The 24,560-nt window shown below is 66.0% G+C and overlaps 1 protein-coding gene across 10 annotated transcripts in view; it reads right to left on the bottom strand.

The window, feature by feature from the left end:
* Positions 1-1,215: 1,215 nt before the first annotated feature.
* Positions 1,216-24,560, bottom strand: part of SH3TC1 (SH3 domain and tetratricopeptide repeats 1) — a 45,066-nt gene continuing 21,721 nt past the window's right edge. For 7 of the 10 annotated variants that reach the window (XM_047847228.1, XM_047847222.1, XM_047847231.1 and 4 more), the window contains 15 exons: positions 22,448-22,575; positions 21,613-21,718; positions 20,721-20,867; positions 19,862-20,066; positions 18,980-19,056; positions 18,048-18,243; positions 16,160-16,293; positions 14,652-14,693; positions 11,319-12,977; positions 9,151-9,331; positions 8,007-8,157; positions 5,958-6,080; positions 5,143-5,293; positions 4,151-4,347; positions 1,396-1,791 (listed from right to left, as the gene is read on the bottom strand). In XM_047847228.1, the coding sequence (XP_047703184.1) occupies positions 1,534-1,791; positions 4,151-4,347; positions 5,143-5,293; positions 5,958-6,080; positions 8,007-8,157; positions 9,151-9,331; positions 11,319-12,977; positions 14,652-14,693; positions 16,160-16,293; positions 18,048-18,243; positions 18,980-19,056; positions 19,862-20,066; positions 20,721-20,867; positions 21,613-21,718; positions 22,448-22,575 (3,755 nt within the window). In that variant the 3' untranslated portion in view covers positions 1,396-1,533. Of the gene's footprint in view, positions 1,323-1,395; positions 1,792-4,150; positions 4,348-5,142; positions 5,294-5,957; positions 6,081-8,006; positions 8,158-9,150; positions 9,332-11,318; positions 12,978-14,651; positions 14,694-16,159; positions 16,294-18,047; positions 18,244-18,979; positions 19,057-19,861; positions 20,067-20,720; positions 20,868-21,612; positions 21,719-22,447; positions 22,576-24,560 lie in introns of those variants that run through there. The other 3 variants (XM_047847223.1, XM_047847229.1, XM_047847232.1) reach the window with 3 other exon arrangements.

Raw genomic sequence — 24,560 nt, 5'->3', positions numbered from 1 at the left:
AATGACATGCTAACACCTTCTTCCAGGACGCGCCCCTGGGTCCTGATGCTGACACATCCCCCCCGAGGCAGGCGGGCAGGTGGTACAGTGGTTACGGCTCTGCCCCACCTACCTGCTGTGTGACGGCGGGCAGGGCATCTACCCTCTCTGTGCCTCGACCGGAAATGGAGACAATAACAGACCCAACGGTGCGGGCCCGGTGAGGTCGGCGTGAGGGTTAAAGGCAGAGCACAGAGCCTGACACACAGTGAGGGCACGGGGAAGGGGGAAGATGCCCAGGGGATCCCACCACCGCCTTCCGCTCTGACAGGCCAGGAAATGGGTGTGAAGGGCGTGATTTGCCTGAGGCCACACCGCGCGGGGCCGGCAGGGGGACCTGGCCCGGGTTGGTCCGACTCAGTCCTTCCAGCTCACAGCAGCAGGGCGGGCCCCCAGGGACGGGGCTTGGTCCCTGGACGCTCCCCAGGCGGTAGGCCAGGGGAGGGGGCCTTGCGGGCTTTGGCAGGCTGCCGCAAAATCGTTTATTTCTATCAGACCCCTACCGTCCTGCCTCTGTTTCCCAGAAAATGAGCCTTCCAGAGACACTAGGAGAGGCGAGGACAGGGGACCTCAGGGCGAGGGGCCGGGGGCCAGCCGGGCAGACAGGGGACCTCAGGGCGAGGGGCCGGGGGCCAGCCGGGCAGACAGAGGACCTCAGGGAGAGGGGCCGGGGGCCAGCCGGGCGGACAGGGGACCTCAGGGCGAGGGGCTGGGGGCCAGCCGGGCAGACAGGCGTCCTCAGGGCGAGGGGCCGGGGGTCAGCCGGGCAGACAGGCGTCCTCAGGGCGAGGGGCCGGGGGCCAGCCGGGCGGACAGGCGTCCTCAGGGCGAGGGGCTGGGGGCCAGCCGGGCAGACAGGCGTCCTCAGGGCGAGGGGCCGGGGGTCAGCCGGGCAGACAGGCGTCCTCAGGGCGAGGGGCTGGGGGCCAGCCGGGCGGACAGGCGTCCTCAGGGCGAGGGGCCGGGGGCCAGCCGGGCGGACAGGCGTCCTCAGGGCGAGGGGCCGGGGGCCAGCCGGGCAGACAGGCGTCCTCAGGGCGAGGGGCCGGGGGTCAGCCGGGCAGACAGGCGTCCTCAGGGCGAGGGGCTGGGGGCCAGCCGGGCGGACAGGCGTCCTCAGGGCGAGGGGCCGGGGGCCAGCCGGGCGGACAGGCGTCCTCAGGGCGAGGGGCTGGGGGCCAGCCGGGCAGACAGGCGTCCTCAGGGCGAGGGGCCGGGGGTCAGCCGGGCAGACAGGCGTCCTCAGGGCGAGGGGCTGGGGGCCAGCCGGGCGGACAGGCGTCCTCAGGGCGAGGGGCCGGGGGCCAGCCGGGCAGACAGGGGACCTCAGGGCGAGGGGCCTGGGGCCAGCCGGGCAGACAGGCGTCCTCAGGGCGAGGGGCCGGGGGCCAGCCGGGCAGACAGGGGACCTCAGGGCGAGGGGCCGGGGGTCAGCCGGGCAGACAGGGGACCTCAGGGCGAGGGGCCGGGGGCCAGCCGGGCGGACAGGCGTCCTCAGGGCGAGGGGCCGGGGGCCAGCCAGGGCGCCCGGCCCCAGCACCGTCCCGGGGCCAGGTTGACTCTGCGGATGTTGAGCTCGGTGGCGAAGGTCCTGGCCTTCTGGTAGAAGAAGAGGGACTTCTCGCGGTCCAGGAGGAAGTTGTGGTAGATGGTGGCCAGGCGCGTGTAGATCTTCATCTGGGCCTTCTTGTTGCCGAGGTCCACGGCCGCTGCCAAGGCCAGCTGGTAGTACCCCGCCGCGTCGAAGGGGTCCTGAAGGAGGCCCGACATTAACACGCCCCCTGGCTGCAGGCAGGGGCTGGCCGGCCTGTGTCCCCAGAGGCTGCTCTGTGCCCGGCCCCCCATCACCTCCACCCAGTCCCTCCCGACGGACCACTCTAACTGGGACAAGCCCCAGTTCAGCAGCCCTGGCTCCTCCCTGCCCCCACACAGAGAGAGGATAAAAGCAGGTACGCAGAGCAGTTCAACAAACACTCCCGAGCCCCTACCAGGCACTGGACCCCGTGCAGGGCGGGAGCCACGGCCGACTCTGGGGCCACGTTGACCACAGGGGTGACCGGCAGCCGGTGGCAGCCCCAGGTGGCACCTGAGTCAGCCTGAGGTGGACTTGGAGGACTGCCTGGAGGAGGGGACAGCCTCACTAAGGAGCTGACCAAAGTGGGTGGTTGGGAGTTGTGTATCCGTGTGCATGTGTGTGCATGTGTGTGCGTGTGGACGTGCACACCTGTGCCTGGAGCAGCCAGCGGGCGGCAAACAGGATTCACGCCCAAATCTGTCCCGTTCCAGCCTTGTTCTTTCGTCCCTGAGGCCCCGCGTACAGACGACCTCGATTCAGGGAGACCATTGGCAAAGATGCCCATGGCCCCCCAACCTCTAGAGCGGCACTTGCCCAGGCCTGTCCCCTATAGGGGGCTCGGAGGAATCTCTCGCCCTCCTGGGCACGTGGCTGACGGTGTGAAGTCGGCCCGTGGCCCCTGATGGAATTTCCAAGCCGTCGTCACGGTGAGGACAGACGTGCTGTCGACAGAGCGGCCATGGTGCGGCTGGCAAGCTGCCTGGTCCCAGCCTCTCGGGCTCAGGGACCTGGGCTTCTCAGCTGCAGCCCTGCCCCGTGACACCGTGGAGAGATAAGGTCCCCGTCCCCAGGGCCTGGGCATCAGATCAGCTACCTCTGGGCCTGCAGCTGCCTCCGGCCCGGCCTCCTGACCCCCATCTTGGACACCTTTTTTGCCTCCCAGCCTGTTTCCCCCTCTTGTACAGAGCTGCTTAGGAATCAGTCACACGGGACCTGGGGCAGGCCCCCCCCCCTCGGATGGGCCAGGGGTCAGGGGCATGTATTGCAGACGACAGAGGGCTCTGGGTGTAAGAGCTCAGGTGGGGCTGGCCACAGTCCTGCCCCACCGCCAGGCTCCGTGGCCCCGACACAGGGGAGGGCCCGGCCCAGAGCCCAGCCTGGGACATAGACACGTATGCAGGTCGCAGGGTCAGAGGCTCGTGGGTTCTAGGATCCCGGGCACTGGAGCCCCACGGAGCTCTGCTAATCCTACCCTGGTCAACTGACCGTGCCTGGCCCTCAGCCTCTGCCCTGCCTGGAGGGGGCTCCACTCTTCTAGAACAGTAAAGCGTTCGCTGGCAGAACCAACCACACAGAGCCTGGGTCACACGGAGCCTGGGTCACACAGACTGGAAGGTAGTGAGGCTACGTTGCAGTACCCACCCCCCCCCCCCCCCCCCCCCCCCGGCTGACAGGCTCCCCAAGAACCACCCAGCGGGCACGGGAGGCTGTAGTGACCACTTGTGACCACCAGGTGGCATCGGTGCACAGCCAAGGCTGCCCCGGGGAAGGGGGTTGGGGGCTACCAACTGGGTGGGGGTCTTCTGGGGCCACCCCAGCCCCGAGGGGCCATTCAGTGGGGAGGGGGAGGGAGAAGTCGGCCCCTGGGCTCGGGCACCCGCCCTTCAGCCGACACGGAGCAGGGACACCGCGCAGGGACGACGCTAGGCCCCGGGTGGGGTGATGGGGGCCCCCGCCTGTGCAGGCGAGTGATGGAGAGACATCTCCGGGTTCTGGTCTGTGAGGTCCCAGCTCCAGCGCCTCCAACCCCCACAGGGCAGGAACTGCCCGGAGTGGTGTCCCTGCTACAAACCCCCGGGGGACTCGGGATTCCAGGAAGGAGTCGCTCTGCCCACAGTGGTCGGCTTCCTGGAGGAGGTGCCGGGATCTGGGTAGCACCCTACAACCTGGGTCTCTGGTGGGTCTCTAGTGACTCGTCCCCCTGCCCCCGGAACTCCCTGTCCCCCTCCTACTGCCTCGGCGGCTAACTCCTGCTTGACCGTCACGACTCGGCTTTGCCGTTACCGTGCCCGGGAGGCTCCCCCGACTACACGGCCGCGTCTGCTCTGACCCAGTGGCTGCCAGGGTCCGTTGACACGTCAGCCGCCCCCACGGGCTGGGGGAGCTCCGACGGCATCTGCTGACCTTGCCTGTGCCGCAGAGCCAGGCCCGGAGACGCCGGGGCCCCGGGGCCCGTGTGCGGTCCCCCTCCACGAGGGGGCAAGGGCTCCCGACACGCCCGAGCCCCGCCTCCCCCCCCCCCCCGCCCACGCCTACCTTCAGGTCGTAGAAGATGATGTCCCCGAGCACCAGGTACACTTTCACGTAGTACAGCGTCTCCTCGGCGAACTGCAGGGGCGAGCTGCAGAGCGACAGGGCCTTGAGGTAGAAATGCTCCGCCAGCTCGCCGTGGCCCAGCCGGTGGTGCAGGGCGGCCAGCCGGTGGTAGGCCACTCTCTCGTTCAGCCGGTCCCCTAGGGTCGCAGGGGAGGGGGCACGCGTGAGGCTACGGCTGCGGGTGGCGGCGGGCACAGGCCAGCTCCGGCCCCCAAGCCGGCCGCTTCCCGTCCCGAGACTCACTCTTCCCATCTGCACAATGGGCCTGATGTTGCAGGCTCGCTGTCCGCCTCAGGAAGGTGGACCTGCCCATGGGGCCTGCTCTGTACCTGCCCGTGGCGCCTGGAAGGGGTGACGGGGAGCCCCAAAGTCAGGCAGTTGCAAACCCCGGGGCTCGGTCCACCCGCACACACGACACTCGCCCTCCCTGGTGTATGAGCTGCTGCTCCCCCCCCCGCCACGCCCTCCGGATGTCTCCAGATCGTCCCCCTTCCAGGCGAGCACTGTGGGGTCTGCACACCCAGTCCTGTCTCCGAGGGGAAGACAGGTGGCTGGGAACAGCACAGTTGGGTGCTGGGACACGAGGTTCCCGGGAGTGAGGGGATCTCGCCAGCCAGGTGACCGCGGGGCTGGCTGAGTGTGGCGAGGAACAAGGGTAAGGGACGGCACGCAGACAGGCGCGTGCCGGGGCTGGTGACAAGCCGGGGTGTCCAGACCGCGGGGCATGGTGGCCGGCCTTGGTGGTCAGCTGGCCAAGAAAGCCCAGCCACCCCGTGAGTGTGACGTGTCCCCCGGGACATCCCAGCCCGCCTGCACGGAGGAGGCGGCTTGCAGACGGAAGCAGCCCCGCACGCGGGCCGGGTTCCACGGCCTCGGGCCTTCTTTGCCCGCCCTCCAGGTCTCCCCCGCCGGGGCCGGGGTGCAGGGCTTACCCAGGGTGATGCTGAGCGCCAGGGCCATGTGGGCGAACTCCAGGCCCTCCCGGGGCGCGTCCAGCTCGGCCAGCAGTGCCACCAGCTTGTTGCACAGACGCAGCTCGGCCTCCTGGTTCCCTGTGGTGGAGGCCAAGGGCAGCGCCCGATCCTGCCACACGGGCGGGTGGGTCAGGCCTCACCCGCGGCGGCCGGCCCGGGGCCAACCCCCCCCTCAGAGCCCCGACCGCACGCTGGGAGCGTCCTCCCCATCATCCCGCTGTATCTGTGTTCGGCTCAGAGAGGTCCTGGCAGCCCCGGCGCACTGAGCCACCAGCAAGCTGGGATGTGGCCTGCAGCCCATCTGTCTCAGCAGCCTGGGACCAGCCCGTTCCCGGACGGTGAGAGCCTGACCAGGAGGGCCCAACCCCGAGCTCTAAACACGCACGTTTCTCTGTTCCCCAGGGCTGAGCCGCAGGCCGTGAGCTGGGCGGGCAGGCACACGCAGACCTGGGCCCCGGGGCTGTGTGTCCCGTGATACACCCCTGTGCCTCTCTGAGCCTCAGTTTCCTCATCTGCGAAGTGGAACAGGACTGGCCTCCCTGAGGTTTGAGGTGCTGTAAGCCTAAAGCTGCCTCCGTCCCTCAAACGGCCTCTCCTTTCTCTGTCCGTCCCAGGTGAGGGTGGAGGACAAGATCATCCCAGGGGAAACCACCAAGCAAGTACGCGGGTGTGTGGGGCAGTCCTCCCTCCTGGCGGGAGGCCTCCGCCGGCCCCCCCAAACTCCCACGGAAGGCGCCCCCACCCCTGAGGCCCACCCTCACCGCCCGGCTCACCCGATAGAAGGACACGGCTTTCTCCCGCTCCCAGGTCCCGTTGAAGAAGATGTCCCCAGCCGCCTCAAACAGCTCCAGCCCCAGGTTGGGGTCCCCCGTGTACAGGGCTGCGTTCTGGGCCACCTGCGGGCGTGCAGAAGCTCTCGTGAGACCCACAGGGCTCCCCAGACCCTCGAGGCAACCCCGAGGACCCACAGCACGTGTTCCGGGTGACCCTTTCCTCTCCTTCCAGAGGGACTGGCCTTGTTCAGTCCCTGTGCAGCTGGGGACTTCATTTCCCACTATGTCCCATGGGGAGGCCCGTCCAGCTAGGGCGCCGGGGGTCCACAAGTGCGGGCTGCTGAGGAGTTTGGGAGCCAGCTCAGAGGTGGCCTCCGGGTCCCGGCGGTCACACCCGGACCCCGGCATTCTCTCCGCTGGGGTCCCCTCCACTGTGTCCCTCCGTGGCCCTTAGCAACACCTGCCTGTCTCTCCGAGCAGACGACTAAGACTGATGCTTCTCTGCTGCATCTGGGGCCCAGCACGGTGGCTGGCCCATAGTAGGTGCTCAACAAACACCAGCTGAGTGGACAAGAGTGGCCTAGCCCTGCCGGCAATCCAGAACCTTCCACAGTCCCATGAACCTTCGGCCTCTGCCCCTGTGAATCCCCTATTGCCGGGAAGCCCTCTTCCCAGTTGGGCACTGGCCTCATGCACCCTGCACCCCAAACCGACCGGAGCTTGCCCTCCCGGCCCCTCTGTGCACAACCGCACCCCTGCCCACAGCTCTGCCTGCAGCCCCGAGGCGCCTGCCCCCCCGTCAGCGGTGAGCCCCGGGACCCTCGGCCCATGGCCCAGGGAAGTACACAGTAAGCGCTCAAAAGTGAAAACACTCATTGGCCTCACGAGCCTCTCAATCTATTCCAAGTCATGTCAAGCTTAGAACGCAACTGGAAACGGAGCTTCTGTGATAAGTGGGTTTTTTAAGGAGGCACGCCATTTGCCACTGAAGAAAATTCTTCCGTGTGCCAACGCGGTGGACGCGTCATTTGCACATTTATTGAGCGCTTGCTGTGTACCAATACGGTGGTGGCCGTGGTGAGGGGCACACGCCTCCGGCCCCTTGGGGGGTCTCGGATTGTTGTGGAAGATGCCGGGCAGTGGGGGTCCAGGGCTGGGGGTCCAGGGGTGGTGGTCCAGGGCTGGGAATCCAGGGCTGAGGGTCCAGGGTTGGGGTCCAGGGTTGGGGGTCCAGGGGTGGCGATCCAGGGCTAGGGGTCCAGGGCTGGGAATACAGGGCTGGGGGTCTAAGCCTGGGGGGGCCAGGGCTAGGGGTACAGGGTGGTGGTCCTGGGCTGGGAATACAGGAATGGGGGTCCAGGGCTGAGAGCTCCAGGGGTAGGGTCCCAGGGCTGGGGGTTCAGGGCTGGGGGCTCCAGGGCTAGGGGTCCAGGGCCGGGAATACAGGGTGGGGGTCCAGGGGTGGCGGTCCAGGGCTGGGAATCCAGGGCTGGGGGTTCAGTGGTGGGGGCCCAGGGCTGGGGGTCACGGGTGGCAGTCCAGGGCTGGGAATACAGGGCTGGGGGGTCCAGGGGTGGCGGTCCAGGGCTGGGGGTTCAGGGCTGGGGGTTCAGGGGGTAGGGGTCCAGGGCTGGGAATCCAGGGCTGGGAGTCCAGGGCTGGGAGTCCAGTGGTGGCGGTCCAGGGCTGGGAATCCAGGGCTGGGGGTCCAGGGCTGGGGGCTCCAGGGCTGGGGGTCCAGGGGTGGCAGTCCAGGGCTAGGGGTCCAGGGCTGGGGGTTCAGCGTGGGGGTCCAGGGGTGGTGCTCCAAGGCTGGGGGCCCAGGGCTGGGGGTCCAGGGCTGGGAATACAGGGCTGGGGGTCTAGGCCTGGGGGGCATGGCTGGGGGTACAGGTTGGTGGTCCTGGGCTGGGAATACAGGAATGGGGGTTCAGGGCCCGGGGCTCCTGGGCTGGGGGCCCAGGGCTGGGGCCGCACAAGCAGCTGGCTCGCAGCTGGTGTCCCGCGGGGGGGGGGGGGGGGGGGATGAAGGACAGGGCGCCCCAGCACCTGGAGGTACACGTCTACCAGCTCGTTCTGCCGGAGGATGTAATAGATCTTCCCCGCCTGCAGCCACGCGTGCGCCTCCTTCTCCTTCTTCTGCAGGTCGATGAAAATGCCCAGACTGCGCTTGGTGTAGTCCAGCGCGGACCTGTAGGCCCTGGGATTAGAGCGGGGGTCAGAGCGCGCGCTCCCGGGCCGGCTGTTCCTGGGGGAGCAGACCAGGCTCTCCCTGGTGCCCGTCTGCCGGCTTGGCTCGCGCAGCGAAAGTAAGGGAGGCTTTTTGGAAGGAAACGGGGACGGGGAGCGGGCCATTCTGTCCCCGCCCCACTCCCCGGACACAGGCGGGCGACCTCTCTGGGTGCAGCGGGGAACGTGTGTGTGGGCAGAAATTGAGAGACAACCTAGGCCAGTGGTTCTCAAACCCCAGTGTGGCCGCGGGACCCTATTCCCAGGGTTTCTGCCGCAGCAGGTCTGGGGTGGGGCCCGAGAATGTGCTTTTGCGGCGAGCTCCCGGGCCATATTCTCTCCCACTTTGAGAAGCAGCGATCAAGGTCACTGCCCATCGGTCCTGCTGTGAAACTGAGGCCCAGGTGGGAGGGGCAGAGGCCCCCCAAGTCCTGTGGAAACCTGGCTCCTTCCCTGCCTCTCAGTGAGTCCCCAGCCGGGAGGGGTGTTACCAGTGACGTTCCCGGGACCGCCCATCTGATCGGGATGGCCAGTGTGGGCGTCACAGGGGACAGAGGACCCTGAAACCCTGCCCCGAAGAAGCAGGTGGACAGCCTGCGGATGAGAATCCTTCAGGTACACGTGGCCACTGTCCTCACGTCTGAGGGGACAGCTGGGAACAGACTGCCTGGCCCAGAGCTGGGCTGGCTGGTGGACACTCAGGGCAGGCAGAGGTCAGCTTACAAAAGCCACTGTGTCACGAAGAATGGCCCAGAAACGCTCGGTCTGCCTCCACTGTGGTGTGTACGTGGAGAGAGGGGACACCCTTCAGGGGAACCCTGTGCCACAGCGCCGGTGGGGACACCCCCAGGCCGGCCATCTCGGAGCTTATCTGACACTAAGGAATGAAGTGGTCCCTGAGGAGGGGCCACCCCAGGACCAGGGCCGGGGTCCTCCCCGCCCCGCCCGCGGAACCGGCCCTCACCGCTCGGTGCCCAGGGACAGGTAGAGCCGGCTGATGGTCTCCAGGAGCTGCCCCTCCAGCACCTTGTCCGCCACCCTGCGGGCCAGCGACAGCTGGAACTCGTGGTAGACGACGCACTGGGCCTCGCTGGGCATGACCGTGCTGTAGAAGTGACAGAGCCTCTGAACGGCACGCAGCTGGCCTGGGCGGGGAGAACGAGAGGAAGGCATCGCCGTCACGCACGGCGGTGACATCTGCAGGGTTTGAAGGCCCCTGCCGTGTGCCTGCCTCCTCCGTGACTCTAGTGGGGTCGGTGCAGCGGGGAAACTGAGTCCAGACCGGCTACGCGATCCGCCCCGGGCCGCACAGCCAAGAGCACGCCGTGGTGAGCCCGCCGGGGCACGTCACAGACAGGGCGCTGACCGCGCGCCTACACGTCCCGGGCCCGGGGGTCCTGGCCAGCCTCTCCCACCGCACCGGGCTGCCTGCTTCTGCTTCACAAAACCCCTCCTGGGGTGACAGACGGGGGCTGGCTTCACCCCACGCCGACGAGGCAGGGAGCACCGGGCTGCCCATGCCGCAGGCGGGCACACTGAGTCTGGGGCACACAGCACACAGTGGGGCTGCGATTCAAACCTAGCTCCCGGCGTTCCGGAGCCAGCGCTCCCTCGCGAAGCCAGGCTCCGGCCGAGAACGGCCGGATGCGCTCCCCGCCAAGCGGACCACCGACAAGGACACAGAAGATCAGAACAACACGGTGACCGGGGAGACCGCACATATGGCGTTCTCAGTCGCCGAATCACCGGGCGACGCTCAGTAAATGTGAGAGCCTGACGTCTTACAGAGCATGATCTCCGGCGACGGCGGGATGAAACCAGGAATCGGTAACGGACGGGAGTTCGGGACATCCACGAATACGTGGACGTGACAAACGCACTGCCAGACGGCCGGGGGTCGCGGGAGAAATCGCGACGGGAACCGGAAGGTACTCTGAGATGAGTGGAAGTAAACGCAGGGCAGACCCTGACCCTGCGGGATGCGGGACAGCCGTGTTTAGAGGGACTTTCTGGCCGTAAACGCCTACCTTAGGAAAGAAGAAAATTTTCGGACGCCAAGTTTAAGCTTCCGCCTTGAGGAACGAGAAAGACAGGTGGTAACTACATCCAAAGCGAGCAAGAGGAAGGAAAAATAAAGATTCAAGAGTAAAGATAAAATAGTGACGTTGAGAATCGAGAAAACAAGAGAGGGAAACAAATGAAACTGAAAGACGGATCTTTGAGAAGATTCACGAAATGGACTCATCTGCGGCCAGACTGAGAAGAAAAGGCATAAATGATCGGGATTAGCCGTGAAAGACAGGATGCTAGCACCGGCCTTACAGAAGGGTTTATGCCAACAAAGGGCAACCCAGATACAACGGATGAACCCGGGGAGACCCAAGCTGCCAAAGCCAACCCAAAAAGCAGCAGAGTGGCCCTCAGGCTCCTCGAGGTTCGGCATGGGGCAGAGGGGACAACAGGCCTGTGAGCACAGACAGGACCCGCCCGAGGCCACCAGGCACATCCGGGGACCCAGCTCTTGCTTCTTTCTGGAGATCCACAGGGTCCCCTTCCAGGCTCCGTGAGCGTCCGAGTGTTCTACAACCCTCAACGGCTCCCCAGGGCTCTCGGGAAAAATGCCAAACCACAGCCTGGGGTCCCTGGCCCCTGCCTAGCGCCCCCAGCCAAGGTGCTCACCACCCACCCCAAACTCTGCATCTCCCTGCATGGCCCAGCTTTTCCCAGGGCCTTTGCACGGGCTTCGCCGTCTGCCTGCCCTCCATCCTATGCTTGGCTAAACCCTCCTCCACACGGAGGTCCCACTAGTCGGGACCGGGAGCCCCCGTCGTCACAATGAACACCCCCGTTTGCGGCTCCCGTGACCTGGGCATCTGTTTCCCACACTTGGCGGCCGGCCCCCGTGAGGACCGCACAGGTGCCGTTTGTGGCTGGAGCCTGCACAGAGCCTGGCGGGGGGGCTCCCACGAGAGCCGCCCCGCAGCCGGCCTCGGAGGCACCCGCAAGTAGCTGCGGGTTCCCGCCATTCGACACTCTCGACGGCAGGAGAGTCGAGAGCCCCGGGCGCGCTCTGGACGGATGTGGGGAGAAGACGCGTTTTCTTTCCGCGAAGCCAGCGTGGCCGCCACTCACCTTCCAGGTGGTCCATCTCCGCGGCGACCAGAAAGGCCCACTCATAGTAGCACTTGGCCTGCCGGGCGCGGGCCCTGCGGGCGCACAGGCGGCCCAGCCGCAGGAGCACGCAGGTGAAGTCCTGGCCGCCCTCCCCGCCGGGCAGCCGCGAGAAGAGCTTCACGGCCTCCCGGCAGTAGTGCTGGGCCAGGCCGCCGGCGCCGGCCCGTAGGCACAGGGCCCCCAGGTTGGCCAGCGCCACCGCCTGGTTCCTGCGCCGGCCCCGGCCCCGCGCCACCCGCAGGGCACGGTAGTAGCCCTCGGCCGCCTGCCGGGTCCTGCCCGTCCTCGTCAGCGCCACGGCCGCCATGTTGGCCATCACGCCCTCCCGCTCCGCGCCGGCCACCGCCCCGTCCCGCACGCACTCGAGGACGCCCAGGGCCGCCGGGCTCCGGCCGCCGAGCACGTGCAGCCAGGCGAGCGCCAGCAGGTAGTCCAGCGCCAGGCGGCTCCCGGCCCCGGCGGCCGCCTCCGCGGCCTGCGCCATCAGGGCGACGGCCCTGCCGTGCTGGCCGTGGCCGCTGTGCAGCCGGGCCAGGCTGGCGCACAGGGGCCCGCGCAGCGCCCGGCCCGCGCCCGGGCCCAGGGAGGCCAGCGCCCGCCGGAGGTGGGGCGCGGCCTGGGAGGGCGGGCGGGGCAGGCGGGGGGCGTTGCGCAGGACCAGGTCCACGCTCCGGAGCGAGCCGCGCAGCGAGGCCCGGGCCCGCAGCGAGGCCGCCCTGACGCAGCCCAGCGCCAGGCGCGGCAGGCACCGCCGGCTGTAGGTGTCGGCCAGGAGCAGGTAGCAGTCGGCGGGCCAGGCGGCCTCCGGGGAGCCCCAGGCCTCGTGCAGGAGCAGCAGCCGCTCCAGGAAGGGCAGGGCCTCCTCGGGCTGCCGCAGGCGGGCGTGGTGCCTGGCCAGCAGGAAGCAGGCCCGGGCCTCGGCCTGCGGGCTCCGGCCGGCCACGGCCCGCCGCAGGGCGTGCGCCAGCAGCTCCGACCCGGCCTCGGTGCCGCAGCCGTGGCCGGGCGTCCCCAGCAGCAGGGCCGCGGCCTTGGGCGTCACCTGCGCGCACCTGTCTCTGTTCCTCTGCTTCAGGTGGATGGTGGCCAGGCTGCAGTACACGGCCGCCACCAGGAAGAGGTCGCCGAAGCGGCCCCCCAGGGCGCCCAGCGCCTCCTCGAAGTACACCCGGGCCTGGGACAGCTTGAGCCGGCGCACGCACAGCCGCCCCAGGAGGAAGCAGACTCTGGCGAGGGCCATGGGGAGGCCGGCCTTCTTGGCCGCCCCCCGCGCCCGCGCCAGGAGCCCGGCCAGCTCCTCCTCGTCGGTGAGGCCGCCGCACACGGCGCTCAGCCCAGGCAGGGAGAGGTCGTACAGGCCGCGGAAGCAGGCCTTGTAGCCGGGCGCGTCCAGGAACAGCAGCAGCGAGCCCAGGGCCTCCGGGTCGGTCCGGTCGGCCGCCGCGTCCAAGCAGAAGGGGGGCTCCTCGGGGTCCGGTGGGCTCGCGCCGCCGGAGGCCACGCAGAGACCCCAGGACTCTGGCTCCTCGGGGCAGTCCTGGCGGGATTTGAATTCTTCCAGAACGTTCTTCACCTTCTGTAGGGTCTCGTGTGGCTCTGGGTCCAGGTGAGGTGATTCTGCAAATCACCAAAACCCCCGGGTGGATGAGAGGCCGATCTGGGCCTAGGCCCGGGTAAGGGACAGACATCCCTCCGAGCCTCGGCACCCCTGTCGGCTGCTGCCCGAGCCTCCCCTACCTGAAGCCCAAGATTTACGCGCAATGCCGAGCCCAGCGCCTCGCACCCGGTGGGGACTCGGTCGTGGTTATGAGAATAGGGATCGATCTGGCCGAGCTTTTTGCCGAGTAACCCCTTCTGATGCTTCCTGTTTGAGAGCACTGCTCAGCGATCAGCGTCCTTTCCCCTCCAGGAAAAGCCACTTAACAGATGGACACGTCCACATTCCTGGCTGCCCCCGCCTCCGTGGGATTTCCTCAGCACTTGGGGGTCTCCCATCGGGTGCAGGACTCCCGTGAAATCATCATGGGCCAACCAGAGCTATGGGGCAGCACGTGCTCAGAAGCCACCCCCAGAACTGATGAAACCCGCCTCGATGGGGGACAATGTTTGGGTCCCTGGTCCAGCTCTCACCCGGGACCACGTCAGCTAGGACCCCCTGGGTCTCCACCTTCACCCTGGCTGCTTCGAGAATCTGAGGCCCACAGTTACTAAAAGGTTAATAAGGAAAGGGACGAGGCGCTGGAGAACCTGGGGACACCCGTACCCAAAAGTGCCCGTGTGCGGGGCTGTTGGCTTTGGATGGGGTCAGTACCCGAAGACATAGCCAACAAGCAAACAGCTACGCTTCCTGCTGGAAAAACACGAGCTTAAAGGGGAATTTGTTTGCAAGGAAAGAACCAGAATCTAAAGACTCTTCTGTTTCGAGCTCACATAAAAAATATGTTCAAAACGAACGCTCTCTTTATGCGTCCGTAAAGTCGAGGAATAAAAAAGAATTCGGTGTGGTTCAGCAGCAAACGTCTGACCTGACTGATCCGACGTGTAGGTGCGAATGCGCCCGCCCAACCTCGCCGCCCCCACCCCCCCCATCCCAGTGAGTCCTGCCCTCCTCACCCAGCAGAGGCCCGGGCTGGACGGAGGGCCCGGAATGGCCCCGGATGTCCTGAGCCTCCCCATCGAGCACCCCAAGTGGCCCTTCCCTGTTTGCGCTTAGGTGGACGCCGAAGGGTCCTCGGGCGTTCAAGTCCCCAGGTTCTCCCTGAGGCAGGCCTTCTGTGGGGGGGGGCAAGGTGCAGGTGTGGAGGGAGAAGGAGGGGGTCTCCCTTACCAGCTCCCAGGGGAAGAAGCAAATCTTTGAGGGGCTTCTCTAGCGTGAGACTCCAAATCCAGCACCCCCTTCGCCCTCCAAACCCAGCATTTCACTTTCTCAAAGCCGAGAGTTTCAGATGCTCTGGGTTTCAAGAAAAGAACCCATGGCCAAGTACAGGCCCAGGACCCCCACCTCAGCTGGGGACAGAGCGGGGACAGCCACGGCCCGGGCAGTGGAGGGGATCCCCCCCTTAGCTGGAGGGCTGGTGTGTTTGCAGGGACCACTACCACAGCAGGGGGGAGCTTTGCCCTCACCTCATCCCCTCCCCCTGCAGGACGGACCCCCTCCCGCCTTCCCCGACGGAGGTGTGAGGTCCGCGCACAGAGCCCCATCCGCACCCAGCTCTGTGGCTTCTGCCGGGCGTCATACCCCCGGGTCCAGCCCCTTGCCCGGAGGGACGCTGCCGTGTGGGGAGAACCCACCTTGTTCTTCTGGCGGCTCAAAGTCGGTCTCTTCTAATCTGTCTGAGAAGGGAGAGAACAGAGGCATCACCCTCCGGCCAGCACCTCCAGGTCGGGGCCATGTCGGGACGGGTGGGGACACCAGGACAGAAACACTCCAGTGACCTGAGGGGCTGCAGGGCTGGGGGGATCCCCTGGTCAAGAGGCCAAGCCCTTCCCTAAGCCTCAGTTTCCACCTCCTGAAAATGGGCTGACGCTAATTTGCTGGGAAAAGACGTGTGAAGTGTGATGTCAACTCTGACAAATGCACAGGGTCCGGGAAGCTAAGGGGCGCCTGGCGGAAGGGGGCCCCCAGAATGTCCCCCCTAGCGGGGGGCTGACATAGGTGCTAAGGTCAAATTTAAGTTTGCCTGTTTAGTAAGAGAAACCAATTTGTGGGACCTGGAAAGTTTAACTCTGTTCCTGGTGGAAAAGTTCCCGATGTGCAAGTCGTGTCTGCTCCAGGGCCGTGAGGAGTGTGTGTGTGCGTGCACATACATGTAACTGTGCTCGTGTGTGTGTGCACGTGTGTAAGTGTGTGCACATGTGCTTCATATGAGTGTGCTGCGTGTATTGTAAGCGTGCACACACATGCCACATGTATGTGTACGCATACATGTGCACATGGGTGTGTTGCACATATGTGTGAGCGCGTGTGAGCACGTGTATACTGTGCGTGTGTGTAAGCGTGTGTGCGCACGCGCATTCACCTCTGTGCACAGTATGAAGGAACCGGCTAGATTGCACCCCCTGCCCCAGGCAGTCCCCCAGCGGGTCTGTTCCTCTGTCGCCTCTGTTGCCGATGACACGGCTCCCGCCCCCACCCCCCCAGCACGGCAGCCGACAGAGGGTCCTTCCTGAGCGCAGGGCAGCGCGGGGAGAGGGAGCAGCACCGTCTTTAGGGGCTGGTGGCTCTGGGGTCCGGCCCCGGTCCCTGGCGGTCAGGCAACCAGGCCAGCCCACAGCCACGCGAGCCCGGGCTCCTGGTCCTGTCACGGAGGGCGGTCACTGTCACCCAGACTGGCGGAGCAGCGGCTCGTGGGCAGCGGGCTGGGCCCCGGTGCACGGTGGGCACGCCTCGCGGCCACTGCGGGCATCTCCCTGCCGCTCGCCCTGTCCCCCTCTCTGCCTCTGGCCTGCTGCCGTCCCTACGGGCCCCTCAGGCAGCAGCAGCACCTGTGTGGTCACCTTTAGGTGCCCCGGGGTGGGCCTCTTGAAGGGACATGGGGAGGGGCGTCCTGAGTGGAGCACGGAAGCCAGAACAGTGCGCGCTCCGCGGAGGGGACAGGAGCCCGAGCAGGCCCGGTGGCGGCCGCCTGAGGCTCGGGGTCTCCCGGTTCAGCTGCAGACCCTCTTGTCCTTCTGGGAACCTGCCCACAGAAACCGTCCTAAGCACCCAGGGTCTGATGCAGGTCCTGCGACGTCCCCGCGGCCAGGGGGAGGGGAGGGAGGAGCCGTGCCCCCCGCCCCCGCGGCGCCCTCACACCTACCCAAGCTGTACACGGTGCACGTGTCCGCGCCGGACATCCTCCTCAGCAACTGCCTGGCGTCCTCGTCCGAGAAGCGCCCTTCGTTGCTGAAGAACGACCTTTCTTCCTCATCGAGAAAAATCACGTTTTCCAGCCTGGAGAAAGGAAGGTGCTTTATTTACAACAGCACGTTTCCTGCCCGAGACCCCCATCTGCTCTCTGGTGTGACAGACACCCCCATCACACCTGCTCTGTGCCCGGCGGCCAGGTCGCCGGGACAGAAACAAAATAGATCCGGCCCACAAGGCCCGCCTGGTCCAGCTGCAGGCAGACGGCCAGGAGCGGGAGAGGCTGCTACAGACACGGCGGGTCGTGGCAGCCGGGGAAGGTGAGCTCCTGGGCAGCCTCCAAAGCCCCGCTTCAAGTGCCCCTTCCCCTGTGAGGCGGGTTGTGACAGCTGCAGGCGGAATGTACGTATCGCACGTACGTGTGTGTGCACGTGGGCGTGCACAAGTATGTGTTACAAATGTGTGCGTGCGCACGTGTGGATGTACGGGTCAGCCCCTTCGCGTCACGAGCTCCCGGGCTCCCCACGACGCCCAGCACAGAAATGGGGCGCTCCTGTCCCCACCAAGTCCGGGAGATGAAAATCGGGAAGGGGAGAAGGGACAGGCATTTTTCGCTCGTGGGACTAAATCACCAGCGTTACGTGAAACTCTGAAATGCGCCTGGAAACCGGAAGGAGGTGTTTTGAGACGTTAAAGAAAATCTCAGAGTAGCTTCTGGTACATTCAACAGAACAACAGGCCCGTGTGCCTCAAAAACGTCAGTGTCCTAAAGGACCACGAGACGAGGGAGGAGAGGCTGGTGGCACGAGGCCTGGAACTTTCTCTGGTCCTCCGGGACACGACTGGGTCGCTGGCAAACCCCGAGGGTGGCCTGCAGGGCGCTGCTCCGTCACCGTCCCGATCCCGAAGGGCGCGCGGCGGTGCCCAGGCGGGCGTCCTGGCTTCAGGAGACACGCGCCGCGCCACTCGCCGGGAAAGGGGTGTCCTGCTTACAACCCGCCCCCGACGGCGTCAGTACAAGAAGTTTCGAAAAGCGAAGACGAACGTGACAGCGTGCCAACCCTTGGGTGGCCGGGGGGAAGGGCTTACGGGAATCTGACGCTGGTCTTGCAACCTCCCTAAGTCTGAAATTTTGCCAAAATAAAGGAAAAGAGCAGAGGCACCAGGAGGTGGTTCATTAAACAAAGGATGAAAACCCAGGGTCTGGAACAGGGAAGATGTGCAGTCGACATTTGTGGCGCGAACGAGGGGGTCCGCGGGGCTTTTCCAGGCTTCCTGCCCAGGCCGCGGGACGTCAGGGCCAGAGGACCCCTGAAGACGGGCGTGGGAGGCCAGGTCCAGACCCAGTAAAGGCCCTGTCCCTACGCCCACCTTCTCTGGGCTCATGACTGAGGTCTTGACAATGATGCTTTAAGCCCAGGGGAACGGAATTGCCACCCAAGGATGGGCACAGCTGTGCCCACTGACCGCTCCCCCAAGGACACCCCTGCTGCTGCCCAGGGCCGCACCGTGGGGACACTCAGAATTCTCAGAAGGGCAGGGGCGGGCATGTCACCAGCAGGGTGTCGGGGGGTCCCACAGGGAGAGGAGCAGGTCCCCAGGGATGAGCCGTCGGAGATGGGGCCTGGGGGCCAGTGAGAGCCCCAGGAAAACTGGAGGAGGGACACGAGGGGTCCAGGTAGGAGGCTGACGCCAGCCCTGGGGACAAGGGAACAGGCGCCCGGGCGGTGGTGAGGGGGAGGATCAGGGGTGCCATCCGGGACCTCGTCCACGTGTGTCACCAGGCTGCCCCCGGGGGTAGGGGAGCGGGCTCGGGAGAGGGCAGGGCCTCAGCCACTCACTCAGACACTTGGCCCTGCACACTGATGACACTCGTGCGCACAAACCCGACCTGGCCCGAGGCCGTGTGCCGGCCCAGGCACCAGGGCAGGCCGGGCACCCGGGCGCCCAGGACCTCGATGACGTCACCGCCTCGGAAGCTCAGCTCTTCAGGCCCGGAGCCCTGGTAGTCTGCCACTGCTGAGGCCAGGCCCACGGCTGCAGAAAGGAGGCCACGAAGTCAGTGCTGGGGGTGCACCCCGGGGCTCTTGTCCAAGAACAGCTGGTCAGGGTTGCCCCGAAGTGTGGCCGCTGCACCCAAGGGGCTGGACATCTAGGGGCCCCCGGAGGGGGCGCTTCCTCCGCACAGCGAGCATGGGAAACTGAGGCCCAGAGACATTAACTAACTTGGCCCGGGGCCATCAGCCCCGGGCTGGCGCAGGCTCTCCCTCGGGGCCTCGCAGCCACTCCACAGGTATACAGGGCCCTGCCAGCTGGGGGCAGAGCAGAGAGCACTGGACCAGGAGCCCAAGTCAGAGCCCCACTCTGGCCTTTCGGGAGAAGACCCAGCACCTAAGCCTCCAGACCCTCATGAGCTCACGCGGCAACATCAGCGGGAGCCTAGCCCACCCGTCCCAGGGCCCTCTGAGGTGTCTCAAGTGCGGCTGGAGAGAAAGCAGTGCTTGATGGGTGCTCTGTGAATGGGACCCTCGGGGCTCCCCGGAGGCAGCGACGGGGACGCGGCCCGGCTTCCCCGCACCCCGTGCGACAAAATCCGGGCCAGCCGGTGGACCTCTCTGAGCTTCGTTGTCGCAGCAGGAGCTGCAGGGGATTCTAGCTACCCCCTCTGGCTTGGGGAGGATTCAGGGCGAGCACAGAAGCTTCCAGAATGCGGGTGCCTGCCCCTCCTTGCCCACGCCTTTCCCAGGGGAGAAAGGCCAGCGAAAGCATTTACCCATCAGCGGAACGTCTGACGTCACAGGGCCGCTCACGGAGTCGTCGATGGGGTCCCAGGCGGCCCTGAGGGCCCACCTGGAGGGAGACAAGAGAGGATTTCAGATGTGAGGCGAGTGGACGATGCGTAGACGGGATAAGTCAGCAGCCCCCAGGGACGCAAGCAAATTTCACCACTTGCCACCACTATGCACATACAGGCACACACACACACCTGCCCAGGTGGGCAGCCTCAGACCTCGGCATGTGGCCGTGCCTGCAGGGAGTCCCCTTCCCCTCCTCCGGCTGGCCTCCTGAGAAACCTCCCTCCATTAGCCCGGGGCAGCAGCCAAGCCATTGCCAACTACTTCACAGATTCTAAACATCAGGTCATCGACTTTCTCTCTTTGCTTTGGCTGCCAGGAAGCTCCAAGCCAAGTTAACGCTCCACGCTCAGCTCCTGAGCAAGAACTGGCATGCTACCCAAGCTTCCTCTGCCTTGGTTTTCATTTGTACAGATTTCCACATGCCTCCTTCCTACGGGTGCACGGTAGGCAGCTGGCTCCCTCAAAAGCTTTTCAGAACGAGCCAGAACACGAAGCAAGAGCTCCACGCTGCACAGTCTGGTGCCATCAAATGCCAGCCCTGCCAGGGAATGTCAGCGTCCCCGGGCAGCTCGCAGCCCTGAGGCCCAGAGCTGGGCTCACTGTCACGGCCACACACCAGAAGCAACAGACAGGGTCAGGACCGGGTCAGGACCGGGTCTGCCTGGAGCACCGTCCAGCCCCTCTGGCTGAGGCTGGACCAGCGCCTGGGGGCGGAGGGCGCGGTGGGGGCTCCAGGAGGCCTGACGACACACAGGACGGGACCGGCCGGAAGCGGAGACACAAAGGTCGGTACCTACTGATGAAATGGAATCAGAGGTTCCGGAGCGGCCACCGCTGCCGTGTCCTGGGAGCACGTGCCGGGGCTGGGCGCCTTAGAGTCCGCTGCCGGGGCTGCGTCTCCCTGGGGGACCGCCGCGGCTCGCCTCGGGGGCTGCGGGCCTGCGCCCCGGGGGCTGGTGGTCACTCTCACGTGGTGGTCGGGACACAGGACAAAGAAAGGGCCTTCGAAGTGACAGACAGTGGCCTTCAGTGTGGGACCCACCCGTCCCCGCCAGGCCGCACGTGTGAAGGCAGTCCTGCGGGGTCTCCCCAGCCCCGGTCTCTGCCGCCCCCCCCGGACTGGAAGGCGGAGCTGGCCTGGAGTCCCAGCTCTGCTCACACCTGCCCAAAGAGCCTCGCTGAAACTGCCCGGGGGCCTCAGTTTCCCTTCCTGTGGTCCCCAGGGTCCTGTCTGGCGGGACCACCGCCGGGAGCCCGGCCACAGCTGGCCGGTCGCCTTTCTTCTCGTCCGCAGCCAGGGCGAGACCGGCAGCTGCGTGTCCTGTTTGCTGCTGACCCGACCCAATGACGAGGCCACCTCGGCGCTCAAAGCAAGACCGCGTCGGGTCAGGACCCCGGGATGACGGTGCCACTTGGCAGAAACCCTTTTTCTCTTCTTTCCTGGGGGCCTGGCCAGGTTTCTACAGCGAAGTGACAGGGCCTGGGCGCTTCGTGGCTGGGGTTCCCCCCACCCCCCGCATGATCCTCCCTGCACGAAGCCCCCGTCTGTCCCGGCGTGCATGCCGGGGCCTCCAGGACCCTCCTGCGGCCCGTGGCCCCCGTGGCCCCAGCATGACGTGCCCCCGGCCGACGTCACCGTCATCATGCAGCGCTCACCCTCCTGGGCGAGGAGAATCTCCTGTGTCCGTGTCAAGGCCTCCTGGTCCACGTGGACTTGGATGGTCGTCTCCTCGTCTTCGCTGGGCGCAAGCAGCCAGAAGGCCTGGTCCACGAGCAGGTTTTCCAGGCAGTGGTGAGTGAAGCCTGGGGGCCAGACGGGCCTGGTGACCGGCAGGCCCCAAAGGGAGACACGGAAACCTTCACAGGCCGGCGCGGGGGGAGCCCTGCCCTGCCCTGGGGCCTCGCGGTGCCGTCTACAACCCAGGCAGCCCCAGGTCTGACCACCTGGGCTGTGAGTGGACCGGCCGTGACCGTGGGCGACACACTGGCCTTCTGTGACCCTCAGTGTCCTCGTCTCTGAGACGGGACAAGAGCCTTCGAGGTCGAGTGTGCTGGGGGGTTGGCACAGCCCAGCTCAAGGTGTGCAAGACACCGTTGCTCTCATTGTCCACTCTGTCCGTCCTCAGACCCAGGTGGTGGGGCGAGGTCCCCGAGAGGACGCGGCCAGACCCTCGCGGATGCCGCCCAGCGGGCTGGGGGCGCTTTAGAAACAGAGCGCTTTGCATGAGCTGAAAATAACCCGGTCTGTGCTGAGCCAGTCTGAGCTCAGCGTCCCCTGAGGTCTGGCCGTGCAAAGCTACCACACGGTGCAGCGTCGGGAGGAACTCGGGGCGCGGCCCAAATGTGGGCACAGACGGGTGTGCCTCTGTGCCCCCACCCATCACGCCATTTCCCTCCCGAGAGCAGGTGAGCGAGCCCCACTGTCCAGGCTGTCGTGAGCAACCCTAACCTGAAGCCCAATCTATGACCTAACGTGCTAGGCGTGTGACAAGTGTCCTCGGGGGGCAGGGGGTCCCCATAACCAGCTCTGGGAAGGTCACCACCTTACCAAGAGCGTGGTAAGTGGAGAACTTCCAGATCTCTTCGAAAGTCTTAAACGACACCACAATCCGGTCCTGGTCACTGTGGATAGACAGCAGCCTGGCCGATAACTCCTTATGGGGAAGAAACAGTCCCGGGGGCCGTCAGGCATCCGACGGCCGGGAGGACGGAGCCGCTCGACAGAAACATCGTGAGAAATGACCCAGGCAGGGGGGGAAGCACAGAGCCGATTCCTTGACAGCCCGAGGCCGGGGCCCTCGAGCCAGCCGTGGCTCCCCAGTGCCTCTGCCCAGCCCCGCTCCTTCCCTGAGCCCCTGGGGGCTCAGACTCTGGGCCCCGCTCTCGGTGACTCGGCACCAGGGACAGCAGGCTCTCGGGCAGGCCGCGCTCTCAGCCCCGTGCAGCCCCTTGTCTGTCCCAGCCCCTCCGGCGGCACTGATGCCGGTGGCCAGGCTCACCCTGCACCCGTCTCCTCTGACCCCCGTCCCGTGAACTAACTCCCCTGCTGGTGATGGGGCATCGGAATAACACCAGCAGGTACAAGGCACAGCGTCGTGTGTCCTGGGGAAGGGGAGCTACCAGGGCCCCACCTGACACGCTGACGATGGAAGCCACTCTTCTAATCTGGAGCCCGACCCTCGGTAAGCGGCCCGCGGGATTCGGCCGCTTGCCTGGCCCCACGAAGGGCGGCCAGTCCCGGGGCACCGCGCTGGTGCTCGCGTGCCGTCTGGACCTCCCCCTCTTCCCGGGGCCACCCCTGGCCTCTGTCCCGTTCTCAAGCCCGGAGCCCCTGCACCTTCGCTCACGTGGGCTCGTTTTCCACCGAGAGGAGCCAGACTCACCCCCAGCACGCTGGCCACTTCCCGGCTGTCATTTTCCAGCAGGCGGAGCCGGGCCCGCATGGCCCGCTGCAGGCTGGGGTCTGGAAGCCCCGTCTTCCTCCGCACGGCCAGCAGCTGCAGGGTCAGGTCTGGAAGGGGCCAGCGCCCAGCGAGCACTCAGCAAAGTCACGGGAGTCACCGTGACCTCCAGCCCCGACCTCTCCCACCGCCGAGCTCCAGACGGGGGCATTCGAGTGTCAGCAGGCACCCCAGAACCCACCGTCCTGCCCCCAAACTGACCCTTCCGCCTCTGTCCCGTTTCCAGAAGGGCCCCCAGCCTCCTCCCTGCAGACCAAGGACACCTCCCTGCACCACACGGCACGTGGGTCCACCAGTGAGCTGTAAAACCAGGCCCCACCCACCGTGGCACCCCTCCCTGGGGCCCCGGGTCACGCCCCCCCTCCAGACCATTCTCTGGTCCACGGAGAGCCGGGGGGTCCCTGACACTGAGCTCTGGCTCGCTGTCTGCCCCAGCTCTCGGCACCCCCCAGGCAGTGCCATCCGGTGTCCTGAAGGGCAGCCGCCAGCCATGCGGGGCCGTTGAGCTCTTGAAATGTGGCCAGTGCATCCGTGGGAACTAGATTTTAAATTTCATTTAAGTTAAATCGGAACAAAAGCTCCCCCCCCCCCCCAGCCTCTTCTGTCTCTCCCATCTAGCCTGCGGCCTCTCAGCTGCCCTAGGACATCAGGACATCCCCCACCCTGCCCCAGGGCCTTTGCACTCACCACAAGCTCCACCTAAAGCACTGTCTCCCAGATCAAATCCTGGCCTGCCTGCCTGGCTGCCCTACAATTCAGATCTCGGCTCAAGTGCCCCAAGCCCACCCCCACCCCTGTCCTCCTAAGAGGCCTCCGAACCAGGCTACGGAGATCCCCGGGGCACGGACTGCTCCAAAGAGGTGGAGGGGGATGATGCAGGAGGAGAAGAGAGGGGGAAGGGAGAGAGAAAGGTGGGGGCGGAGAAAGAGAAGAAGGGAGATGGGGAGGGGAGTACAGGGGAAGGGAGGGGAGAGAAGGGCGGTATGGAGACTTCTGGAACCTGGAATCGGCCCCACTTCCCCAGCAGGAAGCGTGGCCGACATTTCACAACTGGTTCTAAGATGTGCCCCTGCTCCCGTAAGAGGGCGGGGCTGCAAACCAGACCCAGAAATAATCTGCCGCTTGCTCAACGCGCCCGGTCATCCCGAGTGACCACAGGCAGAGCCGGCTGCCCGGAAGGAAAGTCGGAAGAGGAGGGTGGCGAGGCAAAGGTGAGCCACTAACAGCGCCGGGGTTCCTGTGCCACCACAGCTGGGGGTCAGGAGCAGGGGCTCAGGGGTAGGGGGCTTCTGCCCGCCCCTTCCCCCCCACCACCCAGGGCTGCCTCCCGCGTTTGCGCCCCGCAGAAAGCCCCCTGGCCCTCGGGGGCCCCTCCCCAGAAGTCAGTCCTCGGCCGCCGCTCCCAAGGGCCCTGCTCCTTCCTCTGCGTCCCTAACCCGGTCGTGTCCCACCTGTGACGCCTCCCCAGAGTGTCACTTCCTCTGCATGTGGTCCAGCCTACTGGGCCGTGTCCCCTCCTCGGGCAGATGCAAACACAGACTCCACAGAAGCCCTTTCCAAAGGCAGACAGACTCCAGCCTTTGGGCCCCAAGTGGAAATGCAGAGTCCTGGGCCCTCCCCCAGCGGGGCTGGATGGGGACCTGGGCACGGGACCCGGCCATCTGCATCTAGGCAGTCTCCCTACCCCCACAGCGATCCTCAGGCAGGAAGTCTGGGGACCACACTTTGAAAATCACTGGGTTAGGGGCGCCTGGGTGGCTAAGCGTCTGACTTCAGCTCAGGTCATGATCTCACGGTCCGTGAGTTCGAGCCCCACGTCGGGCTCTGTGCTGACAGCTCGGAGCCCGGAGCCTGCTTGGGATTCTGTGTCTCCCTCTCTCTCTCTCTCTCTCTCTCTCTGTCCCTCCCCTGCTCACACTCTGTTTCTTTCTGTCTCAAAAATAAATAAACATTAAAAAAAAAAAAAGAGACAATCTCTGCGTTAGACTTTCCTGAACCCGCAGGCCATGGGACAGTGAGGGTGGGCCCAAGGGGG

Source organism: Prionailurus viverrinus, unplaced genomic scaffold (genome assembly GCF_022837055.1).
Source record: "Prionailurus viverrinus isolate Anna unplaced genomic scaffold, UM_Priviv_1.0 scaffold_45, whole genome shotgun sequence".
NCBI lineage: Eukaryota > Metazoa > Chordata > Mammalia > Carnivora > Felidae > Prionailurus > Prionailurus viverrinus.
This window is presented reverse-complemented; position numbering and strand designations above follow the sequence as displayed.